This window comes from Meriones unguiculatus, chromosome 10, assembly GCF_030254825.1.
Source record: "Meriones unguiculatus strain TT.TT164.6M chromosome 10, Bangor_MerUng_6.1, whole genome shotgun sequence".
NCBI classification, from domain to species: Eukaryota; Metazoa; Chordata; class Mammalia; order Rodentia; family Muridae; genus Meriones; species Meriones unguiculatus.
The window spans coordinates 8416414-8429900 of record NC_083358.1 but is presented as its reverse complement, the minus strand read 5'-3'; the positions used below and the strand labels follow the sequence as shown (position 1 = coordinate 8429900).

At 50.4% G+C, this 13487-nt stretch overlaps 1 protein-coding gene across 1 annotated transcript in view; it reads right to left on the bottom strand.

The window, feature by feature from the left end:
* Nucleotides 1-7071, bottom strand: part of Cotl1 (coactosin like F-actin binding protein 1) — a 30178-nt gene extending 23107 nt beyond the window's left edge. Inside the window, exons 1-2 of the mRNA XM_021654468.2 lie at nt 6832-7071; nt 6646-6728 (exon numbers count right to left, since the gene is read on the bottom strand). Coding sequence (XP_021510143.1) covers nt 6646-6728; nt 6832-6908 — 160 coding nt within the window. The 5' untranslated portion in view covers nt 6909-7071. The remainder of the gene's footprint in view (nt 1-6645; nt 6729-6831) is intronic.
* Between the last annotated feature and the right edge of the window lie 6416 nt (nt 7072-13487).

The window sequence follows — 13487 nt, the reverse complement described above, 5'->3', positions numbered from 1 at the left end:
CACACACATGCATGCTATATATGTAGCCAGCACCATGAGGACAAAGGTGATGACTGAGCAGAGGGAACACAGCCTGGGCCTTAACAAGTGTATAGAAGCCTTCCTGGAAAGCAAAATTGAGGAAGACAGAGCAGGCTGGGAGACTGCCCACAAGGTCTAAGAAGGCAGGGGCCGGACAGCAAGAGACAGATCTTCCACTGTCCAGCCCACATGGTGAAGAAAAAGGCTCCTCAGTGGCAATTTGGAGGCAACACTGCCTACAGGTCCCTTTTAGATGAGAGACACCTATGAAAAAGATGTTCCACAATCCAGGCTCAGTGAGCCCAGCCATGTGCATGCATGCTAGCTTGCTAGCCTGTGCCAAAGAGCTTCCGGGTCATTCCCAGCACAGGGGCCCCTGCACAAAAGCCATAAAAATGCTGTGAGTTGAGGCAGGATCCCAAAGTGAACTCAGAAAGTCACCCCTGGCTGAAGGACCAGGTCATGGGGTCAAGGATAGTGCCCAAGTCAGCCCAAAGGCAGCAGTCACTCAGTTGAGCAGATGTGAGTCAAGGCCACCATGAAGGGTGGAGGCCCGAGGACTCTCAGACTGACAGGTGGGAAGGAGAAAGGCAGAAGAAAGAAAGAGCAGCGAAGAAGTCCCAACCAGCAGAGGAAGGGGCAGGGTAGAGGGAGGGAGCAGAGCAGAGGGAAGGGGGCAGGCTGAAGAGAGGGTTTTTTGAAGAACAAGGCTTCTGGTAACACCAAAAGAGGTAAATAAAATGTAAAAAAAAAAGGATAAAGAGGCTAGGCATGGCATGGTGGCAGCCTTTAATCTCAGCAGACAAAGGCAGGTGGATTGCTAGGACTTTGAGGCCAGCCTGGTCTACATAGCAAGTTCCAGGCCATTCATGACTCCACAGTAAGACTGCCTTTAAAGAAGGAGGAGGGGGGTGGGATAAAGCTGCAAAGGGAGAAACTGGGAGGGGGAGGGGTGTTTGTAACACCCAGGAAACCCAGAGGGAAGGCTGCCAAGGCGGCAGCAGCTCCTGAGGGCGGAGATTAAAGGACCTGTTCTAAAGAGAGAAGCACTGACTTCTCAGTGAGGAAGAGGCACCTGCCAGCCTATACCTGCAAACATGGCCACAAACCCAAGGGCAAGAAAAAACTTCACCAAGCTATAAAGCCGAAAGACTGACACCAAGCCTGTGAACTCAGCAACAGATTATAATGAAGTACCAGTGGAGGCCAAACAGTGTCCAAGCTACTCACTCACTACCCTTGAAGGTAACTAAAATAACAACCCACCAGTTATGGTAGCTCGTACCTTAATCATAGCACTCAGGGGAGGTTACTTTAAAACTACAAGGCCAGCCTGAGCTACACAGTGAGTTCCAGACCAACCTGGACTATGGTTTCAAGACCCCGTCTCAAAAGGAAAGAAAAAGAAACTGAATGACTCAGGGAAGTAAACAATCTATAGAGACAGCTTCAAGTATGGCTGGATCAAGCATCCATGCCATGCCAACTAGTCTCCAACCCTGACCTTTGCCAGAGCTGTCCACAGAGGCAAATGGGTCCTGTGACTCTAAGCTTTCATTATTCTCCCCAGGTTTAATCCCAGAAGATTAAAGGATTCTTTCTCAACAGCCCTGTCCAAAGTCCCCATCCCAGGAGCAAACCTGATCAGCTTGAGGAGTCATGTGAGGTCCCAACCTTGAGCTAATCAGTGTGGTGGGGATGGCTAGCTCTGACTGGCCAAGTCTGGGTCACGGGCCATCTGAGAGCCATTCACCCCCAACCCTCTCCCACAAAAGAGAAGATACGGGTCTGTGTCCTCAGTCAAAGAGGCTTCAGGCTATTCTGGTGTGGTCTGACCAGAGCATCATGGGAGTATCCTCTGCCCTAGCCTTCACCCAGCACCTCTGCCAACTAAGCCTCACTGCCGACACTCTCCCCAGGTGTCCTTCTCCATGTACCACCACACACGGAGTTTACTTCAGCCGGGCGGGCCGGGCACCTCCCAAGACTGCTCTGCTGGTGCTATATACATAGTAGGCATCTATTTTATGCTGGGCGGTGCTTCCGTACCCGCCACGTTATCACAGCCATCACCTCAGACACAGAAACAGAGAATCTGGGAGACCGGCCCAAGGTCACACAGCACAGCCAGGCCTCAGCTACAGGAGAGAGTGGAGCCTTCATCTGCGCTGTTCCCCACAGGCTCTAAAATCTACACCACCAGACTGGATGCTTTCCCAGAAGCCTGGGTTCTCTCCAAAGGAAAAGTGCTTGTGGCGAAGACTTTGGGTCCATCTGGAGAGGACCGGGTAGATAATGTTGCAGTTGAAAGTATTATGTAGCCTTTTTAAAGTGGCCACCAGAAAAAAACAAAAGGTGGGAAAGACGGAGTTCAGACCCAGCAGGGAAGGCGGCTGGTCCAACAGGCATAGGCTGGTTTCACTCTAGATCAGAAAATACAAAGAAAGAGAAGTATTTCAAGAACATAAGAGAAAAATTAGGTCCACGATCGTATGGTCAGTCCTCCTGAGAGGCACGAAACAGCTGCTGGGCGCAGGAATTTCTTTCCTGTGGCATATCCCTCGGTTCTCATAATACCAGTCTACAGAGCAGCCGCTGGTGCACAGAATGAATGAACGTGGAGGCAACGGGGCGAATGAAAGGGCGAAGCACTGAGTTTCTGAATACCGTGAACGGGCTTGCTGCAGCTGAGTGGCTCCGTGGATAGAGGCGCTGCTGCGGGAGCACGAGGACCGCCGTCTGAGTTCCGAGTTCCCAGCTCTCTCGGGAAAGTGGGGAATGGTAGCATGCCACAGTCCTGGGATGCGCTGCTCACCCAGACACAGGCTCCAAGTTCAGTGTAAGACCCTGACTCAAAAATAAGGCGGCAAGCTAGGGAAATGGCTCTGCGGATGACAGTGCCTGTCACTGACAACTGAACTTGATCCCTAGACCCCAGGTGGCAGGAGAGAACTGTGCACAATGGCATGTGCGAACATGGGAACACACACACACACACACACACACACACACACACACACTCTCAAAGAGTGATCAAGGAAACATCAACGCTGACCTCTGGATTCCACACACACATGCACCCACCCGGACATGGGCACACATACACATACACCCACACACGTGTATACACACACAGACTCCTGAGCTGTCTGCACAGTACAGAAACAAAAATGTGACTCCAGACAGCTGGAGTCTCTGCCTTGCCACCCAGGCCAGACGCAGGAGCCCCTCTTCTCCAAATGTCATGTGGCTGGCACATCTTTGGTTGGCAAATGGTCCCTCCGCCTCTCTGGGCTGAGCTGTGACTCTGCCTGACTCCATGTGGCTCCCTGGGGGAGGGGGTTCCTTACCCCAGCTCAGCTGCTGCTCCTATATTATCCCCCTCACCTTTCTGCCACTCTCAGCATATACCCCTGTCCCCAAACAAAACGCCAGTCCTTCTAACTGACATCTGAAGAACTCACTATGGCCTGCACACACATTCCTGATGATTCCACTGTGGCAGAGGGTCAACAGATGGGCAGCTTGCCTGCTTCAGGAACATGAATCTGAACCCAGAACAATGGTACAGCCTGAACCCCTCAGCACCATGGCAACCGCTTTCCCCCATCAACTGAGCAGCTACTGAGAACAGACCTGGGCTAAGGTTAGTGCCACAGGAGGCCACCACAGGCAGCACTGTGTGCTGGGCTAATCACCCACCGAGTCTCAGAACGGAAGCTACAGGAGTGAAAGTAACTTCGTTAACTAATATTTATACAGTCGTTCCGTAATTAATTATGTAATTATTAAGAAGCAATAATTCTATAAGAAAGGCACCTCTGAGGTGCTTGGAAACAAACAAACAAACAAACAAACAAAAAAGCCTTTCTTCTGGGGCCTGCCAGGACAGCTGATGGGGACTAAGGGCAAACCATCCTACAAGGAACAAGACCCTAAACCACTTCCTTAGGGCCAAGAGCAATGAGTCCAAGGCTCTCTTTTTCCTAGCTGTGTGGTGGCAGGTAAGTCTGGGCTTTGGCTTTGATCTGCAATCCTGAGGAGCCAACCCCTCCAAAGCATGGCTGACACCTGGGTCAGGTATGGTGGTAAGATCTCAAGCAGGGATGCTGCGTGTGGGAAAGGGAGCAGACGTGGCAAGCGGAACCATCTGTCCACTGTCCACCAGATGGCTGGGATGAGAGAGCAGACCGCAGCTGCCGCAGACGAGCCTCAGATCCCACGGCCCATTCACAGGGACCAACAAGCAGCCTGCGGATCATTTTTAGCTCACGCGCCAGACGTTTGCCATCCAGTCCCTGCAGAGGGTGAGCAGAGGGAGATCTGTGCAGAAAGGCACAGCCCGCCAGAGGAAGGAAGTGTCCCCCAGGCACCATCCAGGCCGGATGTCCAGCAGCCAGGAGCATCAGTTAGGAACAGGCCTGCAGGATGCTTGCTCTTCCTCTGTCACCTTCCCCAACTCAGTGGAGAAAACGGTCACAGAGGCAGGACAGCTGGAGACGGGCTCCGGGTGAGGAGGGAGAGGTGGGTTTGGTGAAGAGAGAATCGGGCCTGAAGCACCCAGTCCCAGAGACTGTGAGGCCAATCCTGCTGACGATGTGCTAACTTCTGGGAAAGTTGAGCCTGCACTTGCCTGCTTTGGAAGCATTTACTGCAGTTAGAGCCGCTGAGATCATGCTGCTGAGCCAGAAGCTCCAGCAGCACCGAGTGGCTTTGCTGAGTTGCTTTAAGTGTGGGTTTAAGTGAATTATTTACAAAAGCAATGAATACAGCAGCTAGATGGAACTCCCAGGAGATGTTTTAGCTGGGCAAACACTTACACACGAACACACAAATGCACACTAATGTTAGTACCACAGAGCACAAAGTAAATGCCCTTTGAGATGAACTAAATACAAAAGATGATTCAATTAAGAAAGTCAGGCAGTCAGGCATGGGGATGCATGCCTAAAATCCCAGCGCTTCGGAAGCGAAGACAGGAGGATCAGGAGCTCCAGACGCTCAGATACATAGCAAGTCTGAGGCCAGGAAGCAACTAAAGAGGCAGGTGGCACAAACCAGGAAGCAGAAGCAGGAAGCTCACAAGTTCAAGGCCTGCCTGAACTACTGCGTCTGAACTTGTCTCAAAATAAAATGGCTTAAGTTTTATGAAGGCTGAGATGTGCCTCCGAGACAGAGCATGTGCCCAGCACATTCGGCGCCCTGGGTTCCATACCCAGTACTGGAGGGGGGGGGGAGAAAGAGAGAGAAAGAAGGAAAGGAAGGAAGAAAAAAGAGGAATAAGAAAAAAAAAGAAAGCAGTTAAGGAAAGGAAGTCACATGACCCTGGCTAGATTTTTCGTTTATGTTTGCCACCAACAACTCTGACAAGCACTGAACACTTACACACTTGAGACGGATCAATCTCACAGCAGCACTAAGAAATGATAGGTGAGGAACCTTGGCCTCCACAGGGACCTGCCCCATCCCACCCAGATGGAAAGCAGCCCCAGTGGAATTCAAATCCACAGCCATCTGCCGGGAGTCCACACCCTAGCCTCCAGGTGGCCTGTCTTTGTCTGACATTAGTTCCAAAGCTAAAGATAACAGGGGACACTAGGGCCCGGATCTCCTACATCTAATCTCTTTAAAGGCTCTTTTTATTTATTTGGGGGGGGGAGGGCGGGGAGTGCACAGCCCAGGCTGGTGTCCAACTCTCCAGCCTCCTGCCTGTTTCCAGAATCCTGAGCTGCACTGCACACCAGCTCCTTAAAAGATCTCATTACCAACTGTGCTGAGCTGTTGCTTCTTTCAGGGGCTGTGGCCACTGAGGCCACGTGTTCTCTCACGGTTCACACATCCCAGAACACATACAAACCTTAGGGTTTCAGTGTGGGTGCCTTTAGGAAGTCACACATCTGCATGACCCCTTCCTACCAAACCGTGGGGCACTTCCACTCCCAGAACTTCCCCACCATGCCCCACCCCAGCCAGCGGCCACTCGGACCTCACAAGTCAGCTTTACTTTCTCCAGGCCTCATACATCAACATCAGGCGTCTGCTCTTAGTCCGTGGTTCTGTACTCTTCAAATTAAAGGCTTGTACAGAAGCAGATGCGGACAAAGATGGAAGGAAAAAGGAGGGTGGGGCCCTGGGTTCTGCCTTCAGCTTGTAGCCCCTAGGGGCTTCGCCGTTCTTGTTCACTAACCAATCAGAGAGGGTGTTGGATAGGGCTGGACAGTGGAGTTTGAACTGCCCATCTGACCTGAAAACCCAGTGAACCGCAGGGGGCGGAAGAAGCGGTCTGACCCTGCCAGGGGAGGAATCTGCAGGGGTCACTTCTGCCGCTGGAGATGTCCACAGAGGTTGGGGGATGTGGGGGAAGGCAGGCGAGGGACACAGACGGGACTTTCGGAAGCTCAGAGCAGAGCCTGACATGGCTGTGCACGCCCACCATCCCAGCACTGGACGCTTGCGGCAGGAGGATGGCCAACTGGAGGTCACCCAGGATAGATAGTGAGCCCTTGTTTCAAAAGAAAAAAACCAAAAAGACAAAACAAAAACCCAGCTCAGATCTGTCGCTGCTTGGATGGCCTTACTGCCCACGGTGCCCATTCTCTCCCACAGGGTCTCAGGTCGCCCTACCTGTGCACTGCTGGATGAAGTGCTGGTAATCCGCTCCCTGATCGCCGGGGACAATGGTAGCGCCGTCGTATCTGAAAGTCACCCTTTGGGTTGGAGGAAGAAAAGAAACATAGGTGAGCGGCGGCGGCGGCGAGCGGCACGAAGCAGGTCACTACCGGCATCCCCGGCCCCCGCGGCGTTGCTCACCAGATCACGGCCGAGCCGTCGTCCCGCACTAGGTTGTACGCCGCGCGACACGCCTCCTTGTCGATCTTCGTGGCCATGGCCGCCGCGGAAACACTGCTGGAGCCAGGGAGCGTGCCTCTGACCGGCTGCGGGGGTCGAGCGGGCGCCGAGAGCTAGCGAGCGGATGACCGCAACTTGAAACTGCAAACGCGGCTTTTCCAAAGGGCGCCCGCCGCTACTGCAGAGCCAGAGCGCGCGCCGGGACTCCACTCCCACGAAGGCCACGCCCCTCCGCCGCCATTGGTCACGAGGGGCGGGGGCGGAGCGTCGTGCACACGCAGCGGCCAATCCCAGCCTGCGCAGATTGCGCAACTCCGCGGAGGGCGGGAGGAGGGGCTCTTCCTCTTCATTTTTCCCTTCCTCCGCCTCCTAGCCTCCCGTAGGCCCCAACCTTTCTCTTCCACCACCTTCTGTGTTCTCCAATCTTGCTCTCCCTCGTCCTTCCCTCTCCCTTTTCTCCCATCCTCTGCTTACCTCGCCCCATCGTCCTTCCTCTCTCTCTCTGCTACTTTGTTCTCCCCTCTTCTCATCTCTCCTACTTATCCGACCCCAGCCCCTCCTCCCTCCTCCCTCCTCCCTAAGGCGTCCTTCCTCCTTCTTTCTCTTCCTCTCCATCTTCCCTTGAATCTTCTTAGTCTCCCTCCACCAGTGAGCTGGGCTGCGGCGCTCACCAACCCCTCACCCCACCAATTCCCAGAAGAATAACTTAAGTCCGCAAGTCAGGTGAACTAGTCTGGCCACGGGCCGGTCCCCTAACCCAGTGTTTGCTCTTTGGATTCGGAATAGGAGGAATTGGGAAGAAGGAAGCATTGCATATGGAAAGAGGCAGCCTGGGAATCATCACTGTTGACTTTGTAACCTGGCTATCTGCAGCCCTGTGGGGGTTCAAGGGGGAGGTATCCTTAACTCCCTCCTTGGGTCATTCGTTCACTCATCCACTGCCTTACAGGCAGGTGAGAGGCTAGCCCTGGAGGCCCAGCTCTGGAATTGCACCCACAGTAATTCTCAACTGCAAGCCCTGAAACCCTTCCAAGAGTACTTACTGCTTTCTTTCCCCATGGTAAGAATAACACAGCCAGCCTCACTTGGGTGCCTTTGGCTTTAACTAAAATGATGTGCATAAGCAAAGGCAGACGTCGAAAGAGATCATGGTTGGTTTGCTATTACCAAAAACGAATCCTAGACAGGAGCTGAAAAGGCCAGAAACGATGTAAAATGGATAGGAGAACCCTTGGGCCTGAGAGTGTGGCTCAGTGGTCAACATCTGTGAGGTCACAGATTCTCTCCCCAGCACATCACCTCAAAAGAAAAAAAAAAATTCGTATGAGCACAGTAGCTATGTTAAAGTAACTTTTATTTGCCTGATTTAATTGTCACCTCAAGGCTTACTACCTCCATCTGCTAACGCAGGCCTAGTCCTGGAAGCTTTCAGCCTCTGCAATCTTACCTCAGCGTAGAACGTTTTCATCCTCTGAGCTTACTGCTGAATGAGCTCACCCTTTCCCGCTCTTTCTGAACTCTGGCTGGCTGGTTCAACCCAGCTGTTCTGGCTCAAACACCTGTTCGAGCAGGCTGATTGATTCAGTCTGGCTTCTTTCTCGGCCCCTGACTGAACTGCTCTGCTTGGCCCCAAACTAACTCTAGCAATCTGTTCTAATCTTCTGGCTCCTTCTCATTCTCTGGCTCATTCTCCCTTCACCTGTGTCTAGCTTGTTCTCTCTTCAACCTGTCTTGGTAAAACTCTCCCAGTGAAACTGCCTTTGAATTCCATGAACTGAACTGCCACAAACTCAGCTCCCCTGAGCTGCCTCTCAACTCACCAACTCAACTGAACAAAACTCATGTACCACCAGCCAGGCAAGGTGGCACATGCCTGTGATCCCAGCACTCGGGAAGGCAGAGAAAGGTGGATCTCTGTGAGTTTTAAGGCCAGCCTGGTGGACAAAGCAAGTTCATCAAGGCTACACAGAAAAACCCTGTCTCAAAAAAAAAAAAAAAAAAAAAAAGGCATGTACCACCACATCTGGACCTAAGCTTTTTTATTTTTTATTTTTTACCTGAAACTTGCTCTCTAACAGGCTCAGAGATCTGCTTGCCTTTGTCTCCTGGGATTAAAGGTGTGTCTGTATTCCAACCGGATCAGGATATATATCAATCTGTATTCCAACAGACCTAGGTCTCTGGATATAATCTCTTGTCAGAGCAGCCATTTCTGAATTAAAATTCCTTTATATAGTTAACACCAGACATCTTGTAACTAAGGCTGAGACAGGGGGATTATACATTGACGATGAGCCTGGGCTAAACATTGAGTTCTAGGCCTGCTTGGGCTACAGAACAAGATCCTGTCTCAGGTTGGAGAGATAATTTGTCCTCTTCCAGAGGACTTAGATTTTTTTTCCAGGACCCATACCTATAACCACAGCTCCAGAGGAATCTGATGCCCTCTTCTGACCTCTTTAGGTGTCTGTAGACTTCTGCACACATGGGCGTGTGCACACATGCATGTATGTATGTGTGTATGTGTGTTTGCAAAGAGAAAGAGAAGATAAAACAAAGTCTTGGCTGATAGAGCCCACAGTGGTCCTTGGTAAAAATAAGAGGGAAAGGTCATTGAAAAGGATGGATGGGGCTGGGTGTGGCGGCACATGCTTGCAATCCCCGCACTTGGGAAAGCAGAGGCAGGCAGACCTCTGTGAGTTTGAGGCCAGTCTGGTCTACAAAGTGAGTCCAGGACACCCAAGGCTTCACAGAGAAATCCTGTCTCAAAAAAACCAAAACCAAACAACCAAACAAAATGATTTAAAAGGGGGAGGGGGGTGTCAGTGGATTGTCTAGAGCAGGGATCAACGTCCAAACATGAGTAAAGGAAATCCAGAAGAAAACATGAGGTGCTTCCTTCTTTCAGAGAATAGAGGTCTTTCTAATGGGTGCTTAAAACCCTGAACACACTGAGCGATGGTGGCACACACCTTTGATCCCAGCACTTGGGAGACAGAGGCAGGTGGAGCTCTGTGAGTTTGATGCCAGCCTGGTCTACAGAATGAGTTCCAGAACAGCCAGGGCTACACAGAGGAACCCTGTCTCAAACAGACAAGAAAACCAGAAGACACTCACACACACTCTCTCTCCCTCTCTCTCTTTCACATACACACAAACACACACAGATACACACACTGTCATACATACACCTTCTCTCATGCACACACATACATACATACATACATTCAAATACATAAAAAGCATGGTGACATACAGCTGTTCTAGTACTTGATAGGTACAAGAGAATTAGGAGTTCCAGGTCACCCTCATATGTACATACATACATATATACATACATGCACACACATATATGAGGGGACTGCCAAAAAAATAAAAAAAAGTACTACCTTGTACAGAATGAAAAAGCAAAGCCATGAAAAGTATTTACCCCACAAGTCACAAAGGCTGGGCAAATGTGCGACTAGTTAGGTCCAGTGTCTGTGTGTCTGTGTATTCCTCCATATGAGCATATGGGAGAGGAGCAGAGGCCCCCAGAAGCCTTCCACTTTGTATTTTCAGTCAGTGCCTCTCTCTGGCCTGGAGCTCAGCAAGTAGGCTAGTTTGGCTGGTCGCTCATTCCTGGCCTCCCCGCACTGGGGTTACAAACACAGCCACCATATAGCTTAATTTTTAAATATGAGTTCAGGGCCTCTTGAAAAGTAGCAACTGCTCTGAACCACCGAGCCATCTCTCCAGCCCCTGTTATTTGTTTGTTTCTTTGGTTGGATTTGTTTTTTGGTTTTTGTTTTGGGTTTTGTTTTGTTTTTTTTGAGACAGAGTTTCACATGAAATTACCACCAAAGACCCAAGCATGCTGGTGCATGGTCTTTAATCCCAACTCGGAGGCCGCAGAAGAAGACTGACCTTTGTGAGTTGTAGGCTTGTGAGTTCCAAACTAGCCAGGCCTACCTAGTAAAATAGTGCCTCAAAAAGGAAAGGAAACTAAGGAAGAAAGGAGGAAGGACGGAAGGGAGAGAGGGGAAGGAGTGTAGGCATTAATTACTACCAAAGAAGTAAAGGAGACCTTAGATCTTCTGGCTCTACATGCTGGGCACTGTGGGGTCATTCATCTGAGTGGGGAAGCAGAGTCAGTCCCCCAGGGCCGGCAACTCTTCTTTCTGCTCCTGGCTGAGGGCGCCCTCTACTGGGCTGAATGAGCAAAAGGGTTGGTTTGCCAGGGAACCTTAATTCTGAGTACAAATCCTGTCAATCTACTCAGCAAAGAAAACACCAATAAAGCACACCAGATGTGCTGTGAGTAATCATTGACCTCAGCTGAATATCACCATGCAGGAGGGAAGCTGGCTGGGTGTGGTGGCTTGCACCTGTAACCACAGGGCCCAGAAGAGGAGGCAGAAGAATTGACATAAGTCAACGGATTCTACAGAGAAAGTTCTAGGACAGCCAGGGCTACAGAGTAGGATCTCGGGACAAAAATCAAATGGCCATAGATAGGGCCCAGTGGGTAAAAGTGCTTAGTAATACATCTGAGAACCTGAGTTCAAACCTGGGATCCACATAGAGGAGAAAACAGACCCGAGCAAATTGCCCTCTGATCTCTGTGGCAAGATGTAAACACACATACATGTGTACACATGCACACACACATACACATACAAACACACACACACACACCACAACAACAACACCCCTAAAAATAGACATATTTTTAAAAACCAGTTTAGACAGCTGGCTCAGCAGTTAATAGCACTTGCTGTTCTTCCACAGTCTCTGCATAGTAGCTAACAATCATCTGTCACTCCAGTTCCATGGGATTTGATGTCCTCTCCTGGCTTCTCCGGGCACCAGGCACATATGTGCTGTACAGACATGCATGCAGATGAAATGCTCATACATATAAAATAAATTTAAAAATAAAAAACATATAAAACAATTTAAAAGAGCTGGCTGTGAGCCAGGCAGTGGTGACACACGCCTTTAATTCCAGCACTAGGGAGGCAGAGGCAGGCAGATCTCTGAGTTTGAGGCCAGCCTGGTCTACACAGTGAGTAGCAGGACAGGTAGAGCCACACAGAGAAAGCCTGTCTCGAAAACCAAGGCCAATAGTAATAATAATAATTAACAAGAGCTCACTATATGCAAACTTGAACCAGACAGTTTTCTCCTAGTCCTCCTGAGGCTTGTGGTACAAAAGAGACAAAGTGTTCCCTCAGTGTGGACGCTTAACTCCAGCTGAATGAACAAGAGAAAGAAAGCCAAGACCCAATGGCTAGAGTCCAGGTGAAGGTGGATTTCAGGCATGGCCTCATCAAGGCTTTGGCTCTAACGTTCTGTCTCTATTTGGCCCCCTCAGTACTCAGTCTACTCTTCAGATAAATGCTGTCCTTCTGCCTGTCATGCATTGGCCCCAGGCCAGCACACTGATTCTCACTGGGACCTCAAACGTGCCCCCCCCCGGCCCCTGCTTCATGGCTTTCCCCAGCACGCCAGTGTTAAAAACGTCCTTCTGTAACCCTCCACCAGTCACCCTATATACAGCGTGCTGTTTCAGAGCACCTGTCCAGCACGCTCTGAAGTCGCCTGTCTTTCACCTTATATCTCGTCTTTCCACCCCTAGAAGAATGCCGCGTCCACAGGCAGGGATTTGTCTATCTAGGTCATCAGAGATGTCCACCTCTACAAGCCACAGGAATCCCAGACAGACATATACATCCGGGACCTCTGAGACACACACCCCTCCAGCTTCAAAGGCCTTGTCAGGACCTGCTAACTGTCCCAGGAGATGGACAGTGGCCACAGGCTGGAAACACTCATTTCTGTAAGTTCCCTCCAGGCTCCTTTCAGCCCCATGCCCACACAAGATAAGCATTATATATGAAAACATATGAAATGCAATTGCAATTTTTTTTTGCAGCATTACATAGCATCAATAGTAATAGCATCATAATCCTGTATGTTAATTATCTAGCACTAACACGTATGATGTCCCAGTGTTAAGCTCTATGGAGCTGTTTTCCACCAGCTTTGGCTTCTTTTCTTGTGTATTTTTCTTCGAGAATGTCATACAGGTATACAATGTTTTGGTCATATCCACCCTTTTATTTCTTGGTTTCTGGAGACAGGGTCTCTTATATACCAGGCTGGCCAAAACTTCTGGTCCGGCCACCTCTGCTCCCAGGTGCTAGGATTACAGGCATGTTCCATCGCGCCTAGCTGTTCACAGCTGTTAGTTCTCAAAATGGCTCTGTCCTTGTATCAGCTCAGATGAGAGATGAAGCCATTCTCTAGAGCTGTTTTTCTTACAGCTTCTCATTGTGTAGCCCATACTTTGAACTTGAAATCCTTCTGTCTCAGCCTCCTGAGTTCTGGGATTACACGCATACCTGCACTGGGCCCATGCCCAGGGTTGGGCACGGGAAAGATGCTGCTCAAACCTAGGCCATCTGACCTCAGAGGTTTTGACCTCTCCATCTCAAAACAAATTGAAAGATCCTAAGACGGAGTCAGGCAGCTGGGCAACCCAGCTTTGAGAGGACTCAGGCTGAGCTTTTGAGAATGTCTCATTTACCCAGATAGAAAGGTAACGCTAGCAGTGGAGAGGCAGAGAAAGAGGG